This window comes from Salvelinus sp. IW2-2015, linkage group LG33 (assembly GCF_002910315.2).
Source record: "Salvelinus sp. IW2-2015 linkage group LG33, ASM291031v2, whole genome shotgun sequence".
Taxonomy (NCBI): Eukaryota; Metazoa; Chordata; class Actinopteri; order Salmoniformes; family Salmonidae; genus Salvelinus; species Salvelinus sp. IW2-2015.
In genome coordinates this window covers 27,433,673-27,455,925 of record NC_036872.1, presented here as the reverse complement: position 1 = coordinate 27,455,925, position 22,253 = coordinate 27,433,673, and the positions used below count along the sequence as shown (strand labels likewise).

General features: G+C 48.0%; 1 protein-coding gene across 4 annotated transcripts in view; it reads right to left on the bottom strand.

Moving 5' to 3' along the window:
• The window catches only part of kat6a (K(lysine) acetyltransferase 6A), a 34,797-nt gene that overhangs the window by 5,706 nt on the left and 6,838 nt on the right, over positions 1-22,253 (bottom strand). Inside the window, exons 3-16 of one of the 4 annotated variants that reach the window (XM_023979044.2) lie at positions 7,955-8,063; positions 7,555-7,670; positions 7,223-7,304; positions 6,694-6,808; positions 5,912-6,258; positions 5,530-5,642; positions 4,513-4,628; positions 4,230-4,371; positions 3,260-3,421; positions 2,676-2,772; positions 1,655-1,886; positions 1,264-1,435; positions 446-1,162; positions 15-282 (exon numbers count right to left, since the gene is read on the bottom strand). In XM_023979044.2, coding sequence (XP_023834812.1) covers positions 15-282; positions 446-1,162; positions 1,264-1,435; positions 1,655-1,886; positions 2,676-2,772; positions 3,260-3,421; positions 4,230-4,371; positions 4,513-4,628; positions 5,530-5,642; positions 5,912-6,258; positions 6,694-6,808; positions 7,223-7,304; positions 7,555-7,670; positions 7,955-8,063 — 2,788 coding nt within the window. The remainder of the gene's footprint in view (positions 1-14; positions 283-445; positions 1,163-1,263; positions 1,436-1,654; positions 1,887-2,675; positions 2,773-3,259; positions 3,422-4,229; positions 4,372-4,512; positions 4,629-5,529; positions 5,643-5,911; positions 6,259-6,693; positions 6,809-7,222; positions 7,305-7,554; positions 7,671-7,954; positions 8,064-22,253) is intronic. The other 3 variants (XM_023979045.2, XM_023979046.2, XM_023979047.2) reach the window with 3 other exon arrangements.

Below are 22,253 nucleotides of genomic sequence, written 5' to 3'. Positions count from 1 at the left end.
TCCTGTGGCCTCACCATCCTCCTCTGACTCTGTGAGGTTGGCTCGTTGGGCTCTCTTGGGCGGTGTCTCTGTGTGTCGTAGGGCGGAGCGGGCCGGGGGGTAACACCTCAGGGGGTGTCCCAGGGGGCTCTCCTCCTCCAGCCGGGGCATGGGCCTCTCAGAGTCAGAGTCTACGAAGGGCTCGTCCAGCACCTCGGTGGTTTCCGAGATGGTCTCTGTCACCACGCTGCTGTGGGCGTGGCTGTGGCTGCGCTGACGCATGCGCCTCTTCCTCAACGGCTTCTGTGGAGACATGGGAACAGCTATTGAAATATAATACAGACTTTTCTTTGCAAACAAGCAGTAAGTAGGAACAAATAATCTTGCAAATGTTTCTTTAGAGGTTCGCACTATCTCATCATTTCAAGTGACCTGTATCAAGAAGAACTTTATTATTCCCATTCACCTTGCATTTGAGCCCCAGGGTGGGCTTTGTGAGGATGGGTGGGGAGTGAGTCCCCCTCTCCTCGTCATCATCATCTTCATCCTCCTCCTCCTCTTCCTCGCTGCTTTCACTGAAGCAGCTCCGTCTGACTGGAGGCGGGTCGCTGAGCCTGGGCGCCAGGGGCAGCTGGGGCAAGGTTTCTCCGGGACCTTCACTCAGCCTGCGCTTGGGGCCCTTCTTCCTGGGAGGGCGCCCTCTGCTGCGTGGGGGAGGGACAGCAGGGTGCCTGCCAAGCATCTCTAAGGGCCTGAAGGTACCTGTAGAATCAGCCAGCTGTCTGTCTAAAGAGAACAGGGATGGTGGGCTGCTGCCAGAGGTGGGGCTGATTTTAGTGCCCTCAGCCCTGTCCTCCTCCTCATCGAAATCCTGCACCTCCAACCGTATCTTTGGAGGTCGTCCCGGTCCCGGCCTCCTCTCAGTCCGTGGCCCGTCCTTCACCTTGCCCCAGGGCCAGTTCTTGGGTGGGCGGCCCCTGCCCCTGCGCTCTCCATTGGCGGGGGGAGGGGACCGGTGGTCGGGGACGGGCAGGGGACAGCGGACTGGGGAGGAGGCCGGAGAGCTTTGGCTGGTGGGGAACCCCGGGAAGCACTTTATCATCATCTCCTCCTCCTCCTCCTCCTCCTCCTCTTCTCCTCGGACGAGCCAGGAGAGTGGAGACACTTTGTGGCTAGGCTTGATCTGTAAAATAATAACTACATTTACTTCTAATCCATTCAAGTCATTGTTGTAATGTCATTCATCTGATATCAAAAAATATACTGAAGCATCATTGTCTGCACCTCCTTGCAGGTATCCTCTCCTTCCTCCTCCTCCTCCTCTGAAACCACGGTGTTGGTGACGATGACGGGGGTCCAGCGGAGACAGTCCGGGTCCACCTCTAGCAGCCGGGGCCTGGCGGTGAGACAAGCCATGTGGCTGGACACCAGCTTCTCCTTACGCACCAGGACTAGCCTACAGGGGGACAGAGACAGTTTGGTTATCTCTACAGGGAGGGAAGAACTACTCTGAACAAATGACAGATGTCAAACAGACGCGTTCTATGCTGTAGAATCGTCTCGCCAGCTTTCAATGGGCTTGTAGTTTAGCATGTTGTTGCTAATTTCTGCATCGTTGAATTTGTGTTGTCATCATGATTATGCCTGTGAGTGTGTCTGTGAGAGAGTTTCTCACCGCTCCCCTCTCTGCTCCAGCATGTTGAGGTGGTGCAGCGTGGCGGTGATGTCCTGGGGGCAGATGCCAGTGATCTTGCTGAGGCGTCGGATGGTGAGCTGGCGGTCGCGGACCTCATGGAGACACTCCAGCACCACGCTGCGCCAGTAGGCCATGTAGGACAGACGACCCAGGTCTGACAGGGGCTTCTCTGGGGAGCCGGGCTGGCCCTCCTGCTTGGACAGCAGGTAGCCTGGAAGGGAAGGGTGCGGGGTGAGAACAAGATCAATGTTAAAATCGGTAGGCTATACAAGGTCAATTGACATTGATGTATACAATTCCGTCTATGGCTGTTGGTGTATACAATTCAGTCTATGGCTGTTGGTGTATACAATTCAGTCTATGGCTGTTGGTGTATACAATTCAGTCTATTGGCTGTTGGTGTATACAATTCAGTCTAGGGCTGTTGGTGTATACATATCAGTCTATGGCTGTTGGTGGTATACAATTCAGTCTATGGCTGTTGGTGTATATCAATTCAGTCTATGGCTGTTGTGTGATACAATTCAGTCTAGTGACTGTTGGTGTTATACATTCAGTCTATGACTGTTGGTGTATACAATTCAGTCTAATGACTGTTGGTGTATTACAATTCAGTCTATGACTGTTGTGTATACAAATTCAGTCTATGGACTGTGTATTATAAATAAATGGCTACTATTTCTACCATCAACATGATAGTGTGTTTCAGCTTTCCTCAAAACAACCCACCTTCTAAATCCATCCCATTCCAAACAGCTAAGCGGAGTAGGAAGGGCCAATGAGGTTCACTTATTCAACTCAACAAGAATCGGACTGGGACATTATTCCATTACAGGCACTTTGAATCAGATCCCAACGTGTGCTAGTTCAATTCAATGGGATTAGACTGCTATTCTGATGGCATTGCACCCAAAACTTCTACAGCAGCTCAGAGCAATTGCACTGCATCAAAGATGACTGGGGAAGAGGAGCTGTAGCTGAGCCTGGCGGAGCTCCTTACTGAAGTCGATGAGGAAGCGACCTAGCCTTTGCGGCTTAGGTACTAGGGGAAGAATCATGATTGCAGGACACGTTGTACTTCGTTGACAATGCTTCTCCTGGAGGGGAAAGAGAGCGTGAGAGAGAGATTCCAATGTTGGAAAAGGCATGGTAATGTACTCTGAGAAAGACTGTGCTTAGCACCATAGAGGTCTGTGTGTTTGGGTGTGTGTGTGTGTGTGTGTGTGTGTGTGTCGTGTGCTATGTGTGTGTGTGTGTGTGTGTGTGTAAAGATCATTGCAGTGTTTTGGCAGCTATTCTGTATGTTAATAAGAGCACCTGCATCCGTACAGACAGTAAGCGGTGAGACAGAGCATCAAAGCAGCAGAGGTTTCTCTGCATACTGAGGTATTTCACTAGAACAGAATGAAGGTGCATCCAGACACTGATCTAAAGACCACTTTGGCCAAATCCACTAATGGTTAAGGTTAGGATTTGGGGAGGGTAAGCTGATCCTAGATCTGTCCCTAAAAGTAACTTTAGGGTTTAACCGGTTGTGATTATTTATGGATGTGTTTATTTTGATTATTTGGTGGTTAGACGTACCTTAGAAAAGTAGCCCACCAGGTGGCAGCCCTTGCTGTCATTCTGTGTGAGAACGTAGAAGAGGAAGGGTTCCACGTCGTAGTACAGTGTCTTGTGATCCAGGAACAGCTTGGCCAACAGACACAGGTTCTGACAGTAGATTGTGCTCACATTCCCATCCACCTGACAAAACAAAACAAACACACCATGAATAAATTAAATGAATGAAAACCTGTATTGCAAGAAAGGAATCTGATTTGCATGACATGAGCAGAGAGCAACCACCAAGCTGCCGAGGCAAACGTGCACATGAATATAACAAATACAAGTATTACACATGAGTTTGACTACAATGATCCAAGTTCAAAAGGACAGTCTTGACTGCACCATTCAGCCCGTTTCCGAACCTTAAAATGAGTAACTATGAGACAGACACACGTGGGATATGGGAGGAGGGGACTAGTCTCAGACAATAATGCCAATGATGTGAGCCATGGCATCTCTGGTGTCCCTGGCTGGGAAAGAGAGAGGAGGAGAGAGGGGCTCCCTGGCAAATAGCCTGACATCCCAGCTATTCTACTCTGCTGCTGAGTGAGGATGAGTCAGGAGGGAACGAGTCAGGACGGGACGGGCTGCAGAGGCAATGAAACAAGAGCTGCAGACGCCATCCTACCAGACAGACGGACTGCCCCTCAATTAGGCTGCGTTTACACAGGCAGCCCAATTCTGATCTATTTTCCACTAATTGGTCTTTTGACCAATCACATCAGATGTTTTTAAATCAGCTCTTTTTCAGTGCCGATCTGATTGGTCAAAAGTCAAATTTGTGAAAAAAAGATCACAATTGGGCTGCCGCAGTATGTAGCGTTCTCAATTCTCAACCTTCAGTCCACAGAGAGTCTTTGTGACACTGAGCACAGGATGTGGCAGGAGCGGTCTGGCTTGTGGCAGGGCGGTGGCCTCCATCTGCTTCTCTCTCAGTCTGTCTCACCTCGAACACGGAGACACCATCCTTCCTGTAGATCTCATTGGCTGGAGGGTGGAACCAGGCACACTTCCTCATGTGCTGGAAGAGGATGCTGCGACTCTTCACGTAACGCAGGCAGAACTCACACAGGTAGAGCTTAGGCAGTCTGGGACAGGAGATGGAGGGAAATTGATGAGGACCAGACAAGAGCAAAACTGACTTTAAGTCATTAACATCAATTATACGAACAGAAACTAACAGTGGACTGACTCAGAGTGGAGCATGTGAAATGTTTGTGCTCGTTTACCTGCTGTACTCTTGCGGATACGGAGAGGAGTACCAAGTCTGGATCTCAAACTTGCCAAACTCGATGACAGATGGGCAACGCATTTGGGGATCTGGAGGGCCGGTCACCCCCACTTTCTGCATAGGCAAGAGAAAGAGAGAAAACGAGAGCAGAGAAGGGGGGTTCAGGTTTGGAACTCCAGTATCAAGTGAAGGCCAGGTTTTCCAACAGGGGATTAAGAAAAGAACATGGATCAGACCAAGATTACACACCAGGGATTACTGGGCCTCTGACTGCCCCCTGCCTAACCCAGCACGGTATGCCCGACACACACACTAGGGCCTGGCACGCACCGGCACTCAGACACACAGTGACAGAAAGACATATACACACGCCAAGGCACACCCACACAGGCACAGTAAACCAAACAGGCACACCCACTCCGGCTCCTGTGCAGCTGGCACCCTGACGCCTGCTTACATAATTATTATTAGCTCTCTGGTCTGTCTTGAGTGGAAACTCCCAAGCATCTGCCACTGGGTTCTGCTGACACGCGCTGGTAACCACACGCTGCCAAACAAACAAAAAAACACACACACACACCTAAGGCCAGTCACCCCTGCCTACAGAGTCAGGTCTGCGTTGAATCTTTTTCACTGACTGCTGTGAGAGAGGATCCACTCTCAGAGGAAGACAATCAGTTTCACAATGTGTCTAGTCTACAATGTAATTGTAAACAAACCACAACAGGAAACCATAAATTATAAAATACAAAGTTGAAATAACGCTGAGCTTGCACCTACTTTTCACCAGCCTTTCCTATTCTCCTACTGACCAAAACAAGAATCAAACCCTGCGTTGGGACAGAGCCTTTCTCCTGTGATGTACGGCAGTAATCTGAAGCTCRGATCTGTCTGTGCCAGTGAGGGATCACACCGACAGATCAGCTCTGCCCTGACAATGCACTGAACCACAGTGCCACCTCTCTCACACACACACACACAAAAACACTTTCTTTGTCTCCGTCTTTGTGGTTACCTGTAGCGCCAGCTCCTGGATGTGTCTGAAGAGTTCCACGTCTTTCTCTGTCAGGTTCTCGTGTCCTGGTAGCTTGTCCTCATCCTCACGCCAGTCACTACTGTCCTGATTGTCTGTGAAGTACAGAGAGGGGGACAATAAGTCAGTGGGACACTTACAGAAAGTGGACAGTATATTCATGTTTTAAGGTTCTGACTYACACACAAAGGGCTAGAACTGACAACTGTGTGGACACTGGGCCAGTTCTCAAAGACCAACAACCACTTTGCAGGTGTTGGGTCTGTCTGAAGGACATAGTATGAAGTGCAGCTTTTGACTGATACAAATACAGCCACTACAACCCCTCATTCACCCTCAATATTCAATGCATTATTCAGCATACCCTCCTCACCTGTCCTGTCGTCCCCCTCTTCCTTGCGTATGGCCTTCTTGCGGATGCGGTATTGCTGGGAGTAGTCCACCTCGTGCTGGGCCTTGCGTCCATCGGGCGAGGGCGTGAAGAACTTTGTGAGGGCGTCAATCAGGCCCTTGGTCTTCTTGTTGAAGCGAAGGCCTCCCTGCTCCGACGAGTCCTCTCGTAGGGAGAACAGCAGCCGGTCGTCGCCAGGATAACCCTCGCAGGACGAGCTGGACGACGAGTGCGGGGAGGAGGAGCCCTGCGAGCGACGGCCCCCCTTCCGCCTGCCACGCCCACCCGGCCCTCGCAGCTTCTTGAATAGCCTGCCCGGTCTGCAATGGGAGACAGGACTATTCAGACACCCACCAGCTAATAGCAACACCCTATATAGACTAAGGCCTGGTCATTTGGAATACATTTACATAGCAACAAGAGCAACAGAAGACAGACAAAAATGTTTTGGTTGTGTTTCCAATGATCAAGTAATGTCAACAAAAGAGCACAGCTAGGTTCCCCACTCCCACATTAAACAACTCCATTTGGTTGATCAGCGAGTGTCATATAGCTAGAGTCCAGGCTCCAAAGAAGCTTCATTTATGGCATGAAACTCAGCTCTTAGACTAATAGGCAGTCATTAAAAACAGTCTGACTGGCCAGTGAAACTCTAGTGGGGCTGATCTGAAGCGACCCGCTGTGTTTTACAGGTCTAGCACCGTGTCGTACTGCTAGCTCCCAGACGGTGCTGCTCTCTCCATGTCGTTACCAACCTGTTCTTGGGTCGTCCCAGTGGTGCGTTGTAGCGCCGTTTGATTTGTGCTGCCTTTTCATGCAAGAGCTTTCTTCCCTTTTTCCTGGGCTGACAGATCTGACAGATCCACATGCCTGGTGGGAGAGCAAAACAGATCAGAAGAGATCCGACCAGAAGTGATCCGATCAGAAGAGATCAGGAGTGTATTAGCTTAGATGGCCTGGCATGAAACCGCTTCTTCGGTACTACCATCATACACTGACATGCACTACACAGTACCACCAGCATTAAAACCACAATAAAGGTCCATGTCATTACACTGGTGGAAAGATGTACCGTCTTGGTCTGTGGTCCTTCTGAGCTTTGTCATTTGTTCCCAATTATCTCATGGCCATAGTCGTTTAGATGTACAGTGGATCCATTTACTGCACAGAGGTAGGAATTTCCATGGACAGCGCATGTTTAAGTGGATTTTATTAGGTACATTAGGAGGGTCAGGGGTAGGAGAGGGAGAGAGGAGGAGAAGAAGTAGTGGAGAGGGGGGTTACCTTTTGGCATCCGCATCAGTGGGGGGTCACAGCACTCCATGTGGAACCCCCGGTCACAGGAGTCACAGAACAACATGTTCTCCTAAACGCACAGTAAACATTTGGTCACTCGCTGCCGTCATGTTTAAATAGTTGACATTTCCACCATTTGCATATTTCCCTCCAACCAGAACTGTACTTGACAGGTCTGAGGAGAGAGAGAACCATCTGCAGCAGCTGTCTAAAATAGTTCTCAGTTTGTTGCAAAACAACAGATCTGATTCCTACGTATTGTGCTGAAGTACAGGCAGGCACACTGGCTGACACAGAGACACACGGACACAAACACTCACTGCGTTTTTGCCTTGATCTTGACAGTTGCTGCAGGTCTTGCATTCGATGCACTGCCACCACAGAGCTTTGACTCGCACAGTGAGCTCTGGTGAGAACTTTAGACAAGACGGGTGGCCTAGGGGACACAGATCAACAGAGCCACASACTCACTATCCTGACAACCACAGGACACCACCACCTCACAATAGAAAAAAATGACACTCAAAAGGCCCTATAGAGCCAAAATCAACCATGACAACAAACTACCAAATTCAGACATCTACGAGAACCAACCTGTCAAATTATAACTTTAGTTAAACCTAAGACAAATCCAATAGAACAAGGTGCAGGCAGAAGTAGCAGGCAGTGCTGCCTTGATGTCTCAGCGTATAGAAACCGTGCTGCCACAATGCAACTCACCGCTATTGCCACAGTCTGCACAGGAGATTAGCTCCTCTGGCTTCTTGTCTCGGTTCGACTCCGTAGTGCCAAGGCAGAAGCTGCAGATAGGGATGGGCTCTGCCACAGGCTGAGAGATGGAGAGAGAAAGAGCGAGGGGGGGCAGAGAGGGAGAGAGACACACACACAGAGGGAGAGTCACTTATTAACAGTTCTATTGTACCAGACAGAGGGGTAAAACAACAGCGCATCGTTGTGTCCACATTCAGATCACTGTCAATGAGCCTGCTGTGAGAAGGTTTGAACCAGCCACAGAGACAGCAGTTAAAGTTCAATCAGACAGGAAATGAACACAGTTAATTTGTCAGTGAGATTAAGTGAATGGCAGAGGCAGCAGACTCTTCCCTGGTGAGGATGTTGTGATCTAACAGATGACCATTAAAGGCTATAACGATGATGATGATGATAATGAAAGCCTGCCTATACTACAGAAGATCAAGGCCCATATTATTCACAAAGTGTCTCAGAGTAAGAGTGAGGATCTAGGATGAGTTTTMCCTTTTCGATTATAATGAACGGACACGGGGGACGTGATCTTAGATCAGCAGTCCAACTCCAACATATGGGCCCAGAGATAATAGTTTCTACAGTACACAGAGGAATTGGTTCTGCTCCTAACTGACTGCTTGATCAGACCTGATCTGATACTAGAACATGTCGCATGACCTGAATGAACCGTCCCTCCCTTGACTCAGCTTGAACGGCTGCACAACTTCCCATTTCATTTCCAGAGCAGCGCTGTGCAGTGTGAGTAGGGCCGGGATACCTGTTAGTATCGTGGCAAGGAAACAAAACAACAAGCGGATTCAACTTCTTTAGGAGAACAGCCCTAATGTTGGAAACATTTATTTATTTTCCAAGCTATAGCACACAATATTTTATATACAGCAGGTTTTTAAAATTACAAAAGAGTTACATCTGCTTCGTGATTTCATTTTTGCCTTGGAAAAAATAGTGATCCTGGTATCGTCCCAGCCTTAAGTCTTAGGCCACTAAAGGCCATGTTCTGTTTTGATGCTTATACTGTAGCACACCATCTGACGTGTGTGTCTGGGATGCCATAAATCATTCAGCATGAGAAGAGGAGAGCCACCCAGGACCCTTTCTCAGAGACACACACCAACAAACACAAACGCATCCTCACACAGTCATATCAGACACAGGGCAGCTACACAGAGTGAGTCACACACAATTGTCTTCCCTGCACACACAGAGGGGATAGAAACAGGAGGAGGGATGGGATGGTTCTCCTTCAATGTCCCTGGAGCCTTGGAGCCCAGGGGAGTAGTCAGTGGTGGAGGGAGGCTGATGACTAAAGCCCAGGGGGCTGGGAGGTAGGAAGCCTGGACTGGGGTCAGGCTATAGAGCTGGCGCAAAGGGCTGGATGCTGGGGCGGGGGAGGCTTTCTGTAAGCCGGGCCCAAAAAATAAATACAATTGTTGCCAGCCAAAACGTCTGCAAAAAAAAAAAATCCATCACAAAATAATGCATTTKAATCATTGATGGAAGAAGTCAAATGTGCTCCAACTTAAATATTTCATACACTAATAAATCTTCAAGCTACTTGGAAATTAGTGTGTTTATTTTTAATCAAGCTAAAAGACTGGGCAAAATTGGTGAAGATTGTGTTGATTATCCCCGTTTCCAGTGTGCCCGACGAGAGGGAATTCTTTCTCCAAAACAGATTAGAAGACGGTCTCAAGATCGCACCTTCTTGAAGACAAAGTAACGAGGCTGATGCACATCTCAAGCCACTCTAAGGAGTTGGACAGTTTTGACTTCCCAACAGCAGCGGCTCACTTTGAGCAGGTCAAGGTCCGCCGCAAACTCAAGTAAATTAGAGGCATATTATTGTGTTGGTCAGGCCCGGTCCTAGAAGTTCCACTGCCGCCCTAAGCAAGATCAACATATGCCGTCCGTGTCATGTATAGATAGTATAAAGATTTGGAATGGACAGACTCGAGTAGAGTAATAATGTGGATCATGCGCAATTGGTGCATTTCAGTTGAGCTTATTCAGTAGCACTTGGAAACAACACAACGTTGAAAACTATTCACGTCGGAGAGTTACAATGCTGCAATCACTAGGCAGCCAACTGCCTATAGTAGGAAACAGAGTTATCAATAAGCCATGTATATCACACGACGAGAGTCATGACCCCACGAAAGTTCAAATTACAATAAACAGAACATTTATTAACATCATCCAGTAGAACTGTAAAAAGTGCTTTCATGAATGCGTGGCACAGGCCTCGTTTCACAGGCCTCGTTTCACAGGACCGTTGGAAAAATAAGCTTTCTCTCAATGAACCAGCCTTAACGAATAGTTTATTTACATATTGAATTTGATTGTCCAACATCAGTTTATTAATTTCTTCATTTTGTGGCCGCCTAGAGCAGCCTCTTTCCGCTGCTGTGGTGCTGAATCGCAGCGGGAATGGGAAGTGGGACGGGACGGCCCGGCTCTGGTGTTCCTAGACACCCATGTTGTTATTAGGCCTAATTAAAATGTTCATGCCTAGGCTAAATTAAATTAGAGCGGCCTCAATTATATTTGAAAACATTGGTGTTTTCTTAATTAAAATGTTCATACTTTTTATAGGTCAGGTCGTTAGAAAATGATACTATAAAAAATGTATATTTTGAAGTTGTATTTTATTACTGTGTAGGCAACTTGTTCTGGGCTAAATGTTTCTTTCTGCTTTTAAATGATATTAATGTATGATTTATAGGAGGAATGAAGACTTCAGTAAAACCTGTCATGTTGGTATAAGAACATCGTTCTACTTTATTACAACTTTCTATTCTTTTAAGATGAACTACAATAATGGAAATGTCAATTTGAGCACCGTGGGTGGACGCCCTAATACATAGTAATACGGTAAATTTCTCAAATGTCGCCAAATTTTCCAAACGGAAACCATGGTGGGTAGGATAAGGCTGGGGGCAGGGGCAAAGACATTCCTGGCTGACTGCACATAGCTCCACGCAGGGATGGAAAAGCAGGTCCAAGCAGGGGAGGAGAAAAGACAGTCCGAAGAGCTTGATTTATTGGGTTCATTTCCCTCTGACTCAGGCTCCCGCTTGCATGCAGTGACACCTCACATTGAGAAGAGAGAGAGAAAGCAAGAAAGAGCTAGGAGAGAGAAAAAAAATGTAGAAAAGAGAAAGGAGGGAAAATATGGCAGCAGTCCTTTGTGCAGTCTCCCAGAGACCAACACCTCAATCATTCCTGCCAGTTAACCCCTTTGCTCCCAGTGGAGGTTGCCCTGTGTGTGCTCACTCACTCGCTTTTTCTCTCCACGCTCGAGCAGCTAGCGCATGCAGAGCACAGCCATCGGGTTTCATACATACACATTAGTGTGGGGTTTCATTGGTGATATGACTCAATTACTGACACTAAAGAAATAAATCGTTTTCCAAGACAATATGTGTGGGACAAATGGTGTACATTTCCCTGAAATTCCTCACGGAGGCATGCTTTCTTTTTTAAAAGCCCCCCAAAAATGCTATGATCACATATACCAGATAGGTACAGTGAAATGTGTTGTTTTACAGGGTTGTTTTTATAGTAGTACAGCACCCCTGGAGCAAATTAGGGTGAAGTGCCCTGCTCTAGGGAACGTACAGATTTTTCACCTTGTCGGCTCGGGTATTCGACCCAACGATCTTCCGCTTACTGGCACATTGCTCTAACTGCTAGGCTACCTACAGCCCTAACCTTCTGTAAGGTTAGCAATATATTTCCCTCAAGAGATAGTCTTCTACTTTATTAGCCATAAACTTACAGACTGGTGAGTCAGTCACATGGTTGGCAGACGGTGACATTATAGTCCAGAATTCCCACAACTGTGTTGTTGACCTGTATGCTACTATGTACACACTAAATAAGAGATGATTTCAGCAGGCAGGAAACGTTAGTCAAAACACAGACACGCCTATAACTCATCTCACCATGTCAACGCAACAGCAGAGTAATCTCTAAATGCTTGAACAACTACAGACAGTCTGGATAAGCATCCTTCAGGTTAGAGTGAGGGCTCAAGCCCTTTATACCCAGACAGGTAGAAGTAACCCTAACCTTAACCTGTCCTGACATCGAGCCCTCTGTCTTACTAAGGCCAACACTTGAGCAAAAACAGAGCCTAGTTAATAAGGATTTATAGTATAGGCCTAGATTTTCCACGTTAGATGTCCCATTATGAAAGATACACTGGCTCATGCTACGGTAGCAGATGTCCATGGTGTACAACAGTGGATCTCAACTGGTTTTGCCTCAGGACTCAAATTGAACCAAGTTGTCTCAGTCGCAATCCAATATTCACATTGCGATTTTTTAGGTTGGCAAAATGCAATCTGGAGAACAGTTACTTTTCAAAAATGTGTTTTACTGTTTAATGCTGTATTGATAGTAAATGTACCAATTATATAACAAGGGAACAATAGTCCCACCTTTTTCACTGTCAATAATTTCACTTTACTCATATTCTTGATGCAGAAGGTTAAGCTCACTGGTTTGAGACCACAAAAATCAACCAAATCCTCTAAATAGCGCTGCTAATAACTCTATATTGAAGATACTGCGATTGAAGAAAAATTGCTTAACTCCATTAAATATTTTAATTTTTTTTATGAATTATCATTGCTACACACTTTCTACCTGGTTTTAGTCGTTTATAAGATACATCGCGACCCATTCAAAATCTCCTGCGATCTAAATGTGGGTCGCGACCCACCAGTTGAGAATCGCTGGTGTACAATACCCTAGCTGAGAGATGCACTGTGAGAGCGGCCTGGTTTCTCCTTGTCCATTTGCATTGCGTGTAATAGAGAAGGAACAAGTGAAAGGGAGAGGACAAAGGAGGAGATAATGAGAGAGAGAACAATGAAGAGAGGACGAAAGGATAAGGATGTAGGGAGGGAGGAAATAGGATGAGAGAGAGAGAGGGAGAGAGAGAATATGCCCTGTTGTCCTTGTCTCATCTCAAGTCAAGGTTCTCATTAACATGTGAAACCTATTTCACCATCCAACCACCAGGCAGCGCTGAGCTGCCCCTCCTCCCGTCCCCAATACAGACTCAGCCCCCTCACCACAACCTCATTGATCACCGTTACAGGCCAGTCGCTCCGCAGCACACGCTCGGCCACTCGCACACTCTCGTCACGAGGAACACACACATGAAACACACAACCTCCAGGCATAGCAGGAATATGGAGTGGGAGTGGATGACTTAACATAGCTAGCTATACATCTTCCGCTGGCTCAAATGGTTGAGTGGAGAATGGTGTTAGGAACACCCAAGTAGTGTGTTTGACTCCTGCATGGGCCAATGGACCACATATCCTGAATCACTGTATTACTGGCTGAAAGTCTATTTGGATAATAGCATTAACTAAATGACCTTATTACACGCGTTGGGATTTTGGTTCAAATAGATGTGCTTCCTGCCGGTCTAGCTGTTAGAAGCACCATACAGCAGGGAGGTTAACGAGGTAAAAGGCTAAATCAGTAATCACTGTATCAAAAAGGTAAGAGTTGGCCGTGTGTGTGCCAGCTAAAGACTTCCCAGATGGAGAACACATTGGCCGTATTTGCTGGGTTATAGTTCTACATAGCCCCGCAATCATTCTACGCCAACAAGCATTCTCATCACTCTCTCCTGCCGTAGCCACTTTAACCCCAGTCAGCCTGATAATGGTACTCCACCAGACTACTGCCCAGATGCTGTCTGTGTCTGGGTGTGACTCATACACCTCTGGTGTCACTAGGGCAAGTGGGAACACCTGGCCAGTGAAATATGAGCTCTGAAATATGAGCTCTGTTCATTAGTGAAACACCAACACTAACAACCTGCTCATAATACATCCCTATTTAAAGGCCAAGCATAGGCCAAATACATCCATAACCCAAGAGAAGTATAGGTCAATGGACATGGCCTTTGAGCACAGAGTAGAAGCAAATTCAAATGATGTCTCCTAAGGACTCCAGGTAATGCATTGGGTTAAATGTAAACAATAGCTGCCTCCAATGCAAATCAACCTGCACTTTCCCCAGACTCCACACTTCGCCATAATATGGTTTAGTCTACTAACAAATAAATCAGCCCTGTATTGTCCATCAATACTTTCCTAAACCCTACTTGATCCATTGGCTTAGCAGACTGCTAACAAATATCTGCTCTCTCTATTGCAAACCTGATACTCAACGGACTTCAAAGACATTGTCATCATGGCTCTGGGATATGGCCCTCTTTCTGGACCCCAGTGGTGTCCACTACTGAGAGAAATGTCTCACTTCTCAGTCCAGACACCTCTCTGACCTGGCCAGCGCCTCTCTACACACAGAAACACTGCCGCACTGGCGATGCAGCGGTGGGGGAGACCGCACTGGCGATGCAGCGGTGGGGAGGGGGGAGACCGCACTGGCGATGCAGCGGGGGGGGAGACCGCACTGGCGATGCAGCGGTGGGGGAGACCGCACTGGCGATGCAGCGGTGGGGGAGACCGCACTTGGCGCATACAGCGGGTGGGAGACCGCACTGGCGATGCAGCGGTGGGGAGACCGCACTGGCGATGCAGCGGTGGGGGAGACCGCACTGGCGATGCAGCGGTGGTGGAGACCGCACTGGCGATGCACGCGTGGGGGGAGACTGCACTGAGAATGCAGCGGTGGTGGAGACCGCACTGGCGATGCAGCGGTGGGGGAGACTGCACTGAGAATGCAGCGGTGGGGGAGGAACCTGCACTGGCGAGTAGCGGTGGGGAGACCGCACTGAAAATGCAGCGGTGGGGAGACCGCACTGGCGATGCAGCGGGGGGGAGACCGCACTGCGATGCAGCGGGGGGAGACCGCACTGCAATGCAGCGGGGGGGAGACCGCACTGGCGATGCAGCGGGGGGGGAGACCGCACTGGCGATGCAGCGGGGGGGGAGACCGCACTGGCGATGCAGCGGTGGGGGAGACCGCACTGACCCAAGGCACATAATCCTTGTTTACTGGTATGTTGTATTTATGTCCTGTGTTGCGCAAAGCCTTTACTTAGCAGATAAAAACAGTAGAGGGTTGTAATGTTAGCTAAAAGGGGGAGCTAATATCCATGTGAGACGTTTCAGTAATTAGCCTACACAGGGAGAGCGGTACATGCGTATGCCATTACGGTTTGAAAGTGACTGAGATAAAAACACAATCAGGCTCCAATTAGGCCTACAACTCATTCATAGGCAGACCACCAACCTGCTAGCACACTGAACAGAATGAATCAGGTCAGTGAGAACACTACACGGTCACCCCAATCCAATCAGTTGCTTATATTTTCACACGTCCCTCCCCTGACACAGCAACATCAGTGAGGAGAACTCTGCTTCACCCGGGTCCAGCTGCTGTGAAAAGGGCAAGCACAGGGCCACGATTGCTCTTCACCTCACCTCACCTCCCTTCCCGACACCTTAACAATTCCCATCCTATCCCCGTCCCATAGTCTCCTAATGGCCCACTAGGCTCATAACTACAGCTGGCTCTGGGTGGCTCATCTCAGGAAAAGCAATGAGTTTTGCTATCTATACATCTGTGACCCTTGACTGACTCCACACCCCCCTTGCCTCCCCCAATATGGCCCGGTAGTGACCCCCTATTAGGGGGAGAGAGTGGGTCTGCAATAATGTTTGAATGGAGCTGTGTGACACAGTCATTCGGTGTTGAGTACACAAATCTCCCCTGCCATGGGGTCAAAGCCGGTGCTTATCCATTTGTTTTGCTTTTTTCCCCTCCCATCTCTCCCCTCACCCACCGCTCCCTTTCTAAATTACAACCACTAGCAATCATGAAGGCAATATGGCACTGATGAGCCTTCGCCTGAGTGAGAGAGCGAGCGAGAAGAGGGAAGCGTGAGTGTCACACCCCACCAGTCACACACACACAAACACACAGTGGGATAAGCTAGAGGACATGAGGCTGACAGAGGCTCTATGGCAGAGACATGGTGAGGCAGCTACTTTAATACTGCAAATAGCAGCATAAGAGGAACAGAGCTGTCTGGTCTAGAGGTTGCCTGAATGCCAAAGAGAAACATTCAAATCACTCCCAGCCAGCAAGGAAGCTGCTTTAGTAGCAGTACATCCAGAGTTCACCATGCAACGGCTCCAAACAACAAATGAACACCACTACGAATGAGCCTGTTTACTCAACTAAGTCAAAGACGGATCACTATCTTAAAAGGATAATCCACCCCAAACCACTAATTCCTATGATTAACAGTGTTAAATAATACTAATTAGGGATGGGAATTTCCAGGGACCTCACGATACGATATTATCACAATACTTAGGTGCCGATACAATACGTATTGCGATTCTCACCATTCTATATGTATTGCGCTTCCGATACTGTGATTTTATTGAGATTCGATGTTCCAAACATATTGCTCACCATATGTTTGCTGCAGAAGGCCAAGAATGCCATGAGAAAATTAGTTTTGATCAGTCATGGAAATAAAAGTGCTGGGCCGAGTTAAAGTTGGCTGTCAGAAGTATTACAATGTAAATGTTCTTTTAATCCATCTGTCTGCATATTTCAAGACATGGCATATGAGGGTGCAGTGAGACACTTTTCTTGTTAACACAATGGAAAGTTTAAATGCTTTATTATCTAAATGTTGAAAGTGCGTGGGCAATGGAGAGAAACAAAATGGTGCAGTTTGAGGCCATGTGGCGCAGGGTGATGCAGGCACTGGAGATGGGGGTGTGAGCATGTGGGTCTGGGCAGGTGTGATGTTGCGGATGTTTGTGTGATGTCTTTTGTACAGTGCAAAAAAAAAAGTATTCAGAAAGTATTCAGACCCCTTCCCTTTGTCCACATTTTTGCTACTTTACAGCCTTATTCTAAAGTATTATATTTTTTTATCCTCAATCTACACACAATACCCCATGATGACAAAGCAAAAACAGGTTCAGAAATGTTTGCAAATTTATGGGGAAAAAACCCAGAAACAACTTATTTACATAAGCATTCAGACCCTTTGCTATGAGACTCTAAATTGAGGTCAGGTGCATCCTGTTTCCATTGTTCATCCCTGAGATGTTTCTACAACTTGATTGGATTCCACCGGTGTTCAACTCAATTGATTGGACATGATTTGGAAAGGCACACCTGTCTATATAAGGTCCCACAGTTGACAGTGCATGTCAGAGCAAAAACCAATCCCATGAAGTTGAAGGAATTGTCCGTAGAGCTCAGAGACAGGATTGTGTCGAGGCACAGATCTGGGGACTGGTACCATTGAAGGTCTCCAAGAAAACAGTGGCCTCCATCATTCTTAAAAACTMWYGAAGTTTGGAACCACCAAGACTCTTGCTAGAGCTGGCCGTCCGGGCCAAACTGAGCAATTCGGGGAGAAGGGCCTTAGTCATGGAGATGACCAAGAACACGATGGTCACTGACAGAGCTCCAGAGTTCCTCTGTGGAGAAAGGAGAACCTTCCAGAAGGACAACCATCTTTGCAGCACTCCACCAATCAGGGCTTTATGGTAAAGTGGCCAGACGGTAGCCACTCCTCAGTAAAAGGCACATGACAGCCAGCTTGGAGTTTGCCAAAAAGGCACCTAAAGGACTCTGACCATGACAAACAAGATTATCTGGTCTGATGAAACCAAGATTGAACTCTTTGGCCTGAATGCCAAGCGTCATATCTGGAGGAAACCTGGCACCATCCCTACAGTGAAGCATGGTGGTGGCAGCATCATGCTGTGGGGATGTTTTTCAGCGGCAGGGACTGGGAGACTAGTCAAGATCGAAGGAAAGATGAACGGAGCAGCGATATCCTTGATGAACGAAGTACAGAGAGATGCTTGCTGAAAACCTGCTCCAAAGCACTAAGGACCTCAGACTGAGGGAAGGTTCACCTTCCAACAGGACAACTACCCTAAGCACACAGCCAAGACAATGCAGGAGTGGCTTCGGGACAAGTTTTCTGAATGTCCTTCAAAGTACTGAGTAAAGGGTCTGAATACTTATCACATTTACATACGTTTTCTATTTTGAATAAATGTGCAAAGATTTTTTTTATTTTTTTATAACTGTTTTAGTTTTATCATTATGGGGTATTGTGTATAGATTGATGAGGGGGGGAAAAGGTAAATCCATTTTAGAATAAGGCTGTAACGTAACCAAATGTGGAAAAAGTCAAGGGGTCTGGATAATTTCTGAATGCACCGTGTATGTGTATGTTTTGTATTGTTAATTATATTTTATAATCTTACAAAAAAAAGGAAATGAAAGTGTTGAAAACAAATTGGCTCTGTATTTAACCTGGAGAACAAGCTACGAAGGAAAAATACTGGTGTTTTGGTGCAAGTACAGCCAACTAGTGCAATAATGTTGCATATTGTCAAAATGATACGATAGAGCGTCAAAAATAATATCCTGATTTGTAACTGTATCAATCCCCCCCATCTCTAACACTACTACGTGAAAACAATATGTTTGGTGAACAAATGTTTCATTTTGTCATTAGAACAAGATTGGTAGGAACATGTTGGTTGAAGCTCTAGTGGACTACAAAACCCATAATGCAAAGGTAGCTACCAACTAACATAGCTACACACAATAATACAAGTCAATATCAGCATGTGAAGTACAGTAGCTAGCTACCTGTGAAATCTCCTAAACAAACTGCCCTATCAATTTAAGAGTCTCACCAAGTTCAGCTTGCAGCTCCTCTGCCCAGAGTATGTTGCTATGGCAACAATGGCCAGTTCCCACGTTTCCCACAGACACACAAGCCGCATTGCGAGATGGTACTTGAAAGAGAAACTGAGTTGAATCATTTGGTACACCGTATAGAATGAGCACATCTAAGCAAAATCTCTACTTAGTCATGAGGATATAAACAGATGTGTTTTAGACAGTATGCCCATACCATCTATTGGCTGATTTGGCAATCTGGAAGTAGGTAATTGTTTTAAAAGCATTATTAAATGTTATCCTCTATCTCCAATGACAAGAACCCTGTACAGTAGCTATGATGCGTTCCTACTCGATTTCCGAATTTCACAGACAGTCCAAATAGAAGTTAAATCACGGGGAAAGTTTTTTTTTTTACCCACTGAACACAGGCTTTCACCAAGTGACAGGAGTTTCATGTTCTTATTTTATTTCTGGTGGTGGATTATCCCTATAAGTGGAGGCCATCTGGGCCAGTAGTGAGTTAGCCTACATAGCAAACAACCAGCAGGTCAGTCAGGCATGTGACTCCTGGCTGCTCCCACCACCTGGCAGCGATAATCCTAGAGTAAGTCCCAAATGGCACCCTATTACCTATATAGTGCACTACTTTTGACCAGAGACCTAAGGGGCCTGGTCAAAAGTAGTGCACTATATAGGGAAGAGGGCAGCATTTGGGATAAASCCTTGCAGTATGAACTGAAAGCCTCAAGACAAACCCCTTGTACGGCATAGAAGAGTAGAGCAGAACCGAAACGTACTACTCATCCAGTCACAACAGAGTCTGGCTGGAAAGCAGGAGGACCATTCAGATCACTATACACTACAGCCCTGTCATCCCTGCTGTGACCTGGATATCATCCCATGGCTGATAAGTGTGTGTACTGCACAGAGTGTACAAAACATTAAGAACACATTCCTAATATTGAGTTGCACCCCCGCTGTTGCCCTCAGAACAGCCTCAATTCGTCGGGGCATGGACTCTACAAGGTGTCGAAAGCGTTCCACAGGGATGCTGGCCCATATTGACTCCAATGCTTCCCACAGTTGTGTCAAGTTTGCTGGATGTCTTTTTGGGTGGTGGACCATTCTTGATACACATGGGAAACTTGTGTGAAAAACCCAGCAGCGTTGCAGTTCCTGACACAAACCAGTGCACCTGGCTCCTACTACCATACCCCATTCAAAGGCACTTACATCTTMTGTCTTGCCCATTCACCCTCTGAATGGCACACATACACAATCCATGTCTCAATGCTTAAAAATCCTACCCTTCATCTACACTGATTGAGATGGATTCAGTGACATCTATAAGGGATCATAGCTTTTACCTGGTTTCACTGGTCAGTCAGTCATGGTTTTGTACACTCAGTGCATTAGTGTAAGGGTGCGTACAAGCACATGGTTGTCTGTGTACACGAGTGTGTACAGTATGCCAGCTTGCGTGCACTTGTGTTTGTTCACAGTGCATGCAGAGGTGCGTATGCATGCCATAGGTGTATGCATTCCTGAATGTAATGTGTGTTAGCTAGTGTGCAAGTATGAGTGCGGTCCTGCCCCTAGGAGAGGTTAGTTCCCATCCAGCTGTCTATCGGGTTACACTGTGGGTGTGTCTTCTGTCGCCTGCATCGCCTCTGCCTCTTCTTTCTCAGAACATGCATCAGCCAGGCCTCTTCCTCTGGGACCAACGCCTCTTCTCTCTCCCACCACTCCCTCCCTCCCTCCCACTCTCAATTCAATGGGCTTTATTGGCATGGGAAACATATGTTAACATTGCCAAAGCACGTGAAGTAGACATTATACAAAAGTGAAATAAACAATAAAAATGAACAGTAAACATTACAGTACCAGAAGTTCCAAAAGAATAAAGACATTACTAATGTCATTATGTATATACACAGTGTTGTAACGATTCTCTCCCTCCGTCCCCCCTCCGTCCGTCCCCACCTCCACCTTCCCTCCCCACCTCCACCCTCTGTCCACCTCCTCCTTCCCTCCGTCCATCCGTGTCCACCTCCCTCCCTCTACCGGTGTCCACCTCCCTCCCTCCGTGTCCAGCTTCCTCCCTCCTTCCTCACCCTCCGTGTCCACCTTCCTCCCTCCCTCCGCGCCCTCTTTCCCCTCCTTCCGTCCCCTCCTTTCCCTTCTCCCTCCTCGTCCGCCCTCCTTTCGCCCATATGTCCCTTCTCCGCCAGCCCTCTCTCCGTGTGTGTGTCCACCCCTCTCCCTGTGTGTGTCCACCCCTCTCCCTGGTGTGTGTGTCCACCCCTCTCCCTGTGTGTGTGTCCACCTCTCCCTGTGTGTGTGTCCACCCCTCTCCCTGTGTTGGTGTGTCCACCCTCTCTCCCTGCTGTGTGTGTCCACCCCTCTCCACGTGTGTGTGTGTGTGTGTGTCCAACCCTCTCCACGTGTGTGGTGTGTGTGAGATCCACACGCCCATCTCCAAGACCCGTAGAGTGTGTGACCAACGCGGGGGAGGGCCCTCTGCAGAGGAGAGGACAAGAGGACGGATAGGAAACGAACCACACGCCAGTGATAGTACTCCAAGACTACCACATACCCTCTCAAAAACCTCTCCCACCACAGCAGATGTCGTGTAGTACACCACACACGTGGGAAGAAGGGGGTGGGGACCCACGCCACCACAAACAGCGCGGTGGGTGCAGGGAAGGCCGGAGTGTTGGGGGAACCAACACCACCCCACGCGGTTGGTTTTAAGAGGTTGTTGTGATCCACCTCCTCTCTCTCGGACGTGTGGATAGTACCCCTCGCCTGTGTTCTGCCCTCGCTCCCAACTCCAACCCCTCCACCACGTGGAAGGTGCCCCTCCCCACCCATGTGTGTGTGTGTGTGTCCCAACCTCCACACCCACCCACCAGCCTCATCTATCCCTGGTGTGTGTGTGTGGATGACGTAAATACGCCAAAGGCGGCCCGTTGTCGCACCCCTCGTCGAGTGATAGATGATGTCACACACCTCCCACTGTGGTGTGTGTCCACCACCACAGACACCCACTCACACACACACACACGTGGTTGTGTGTGGGTGATGTGGGAAAGGGGGCGGCCTTATGGGGCACTCGTCCTCTGTGAATGTGTGTAGCTGTCTCCCAACCAGCCTCACCCCTAGTTGTGTGTGTGATAGACGTCCACCAGGGCGCCATCTCGCACCTGTGTTGTTGTGGTAGCGCTAGACGCACACGGGCCCTTCTCTCCTGTGTTGTGTGGTGTTGCGGTCGCACACCCCCTCTCCCTGTGTGTTGTAAGTGTGCGTCCAACCCTCCCTGTGTGTGTGGGTACGTCCACCCCTCTCCTGTGTGTGTGCGTCCACCCCTCTCCCTGTGTGTGAGTGTGTTGGCGTCCACCCCTCTCGCCTGTGTGTGTGTGTGCGTCCACCCCTCTACCCCTGTGGTGATAGTGTGTGCGCTAACCCCACCAGGGGAAGACACGCGGGGTGGCCTCACCTCCCTGTGGTGTTTGTGGTGTGTGCGTCCACATCCCATACTCCGACAAGCTGTGTGTGAGACTAGTGTGTGCGTCCACCG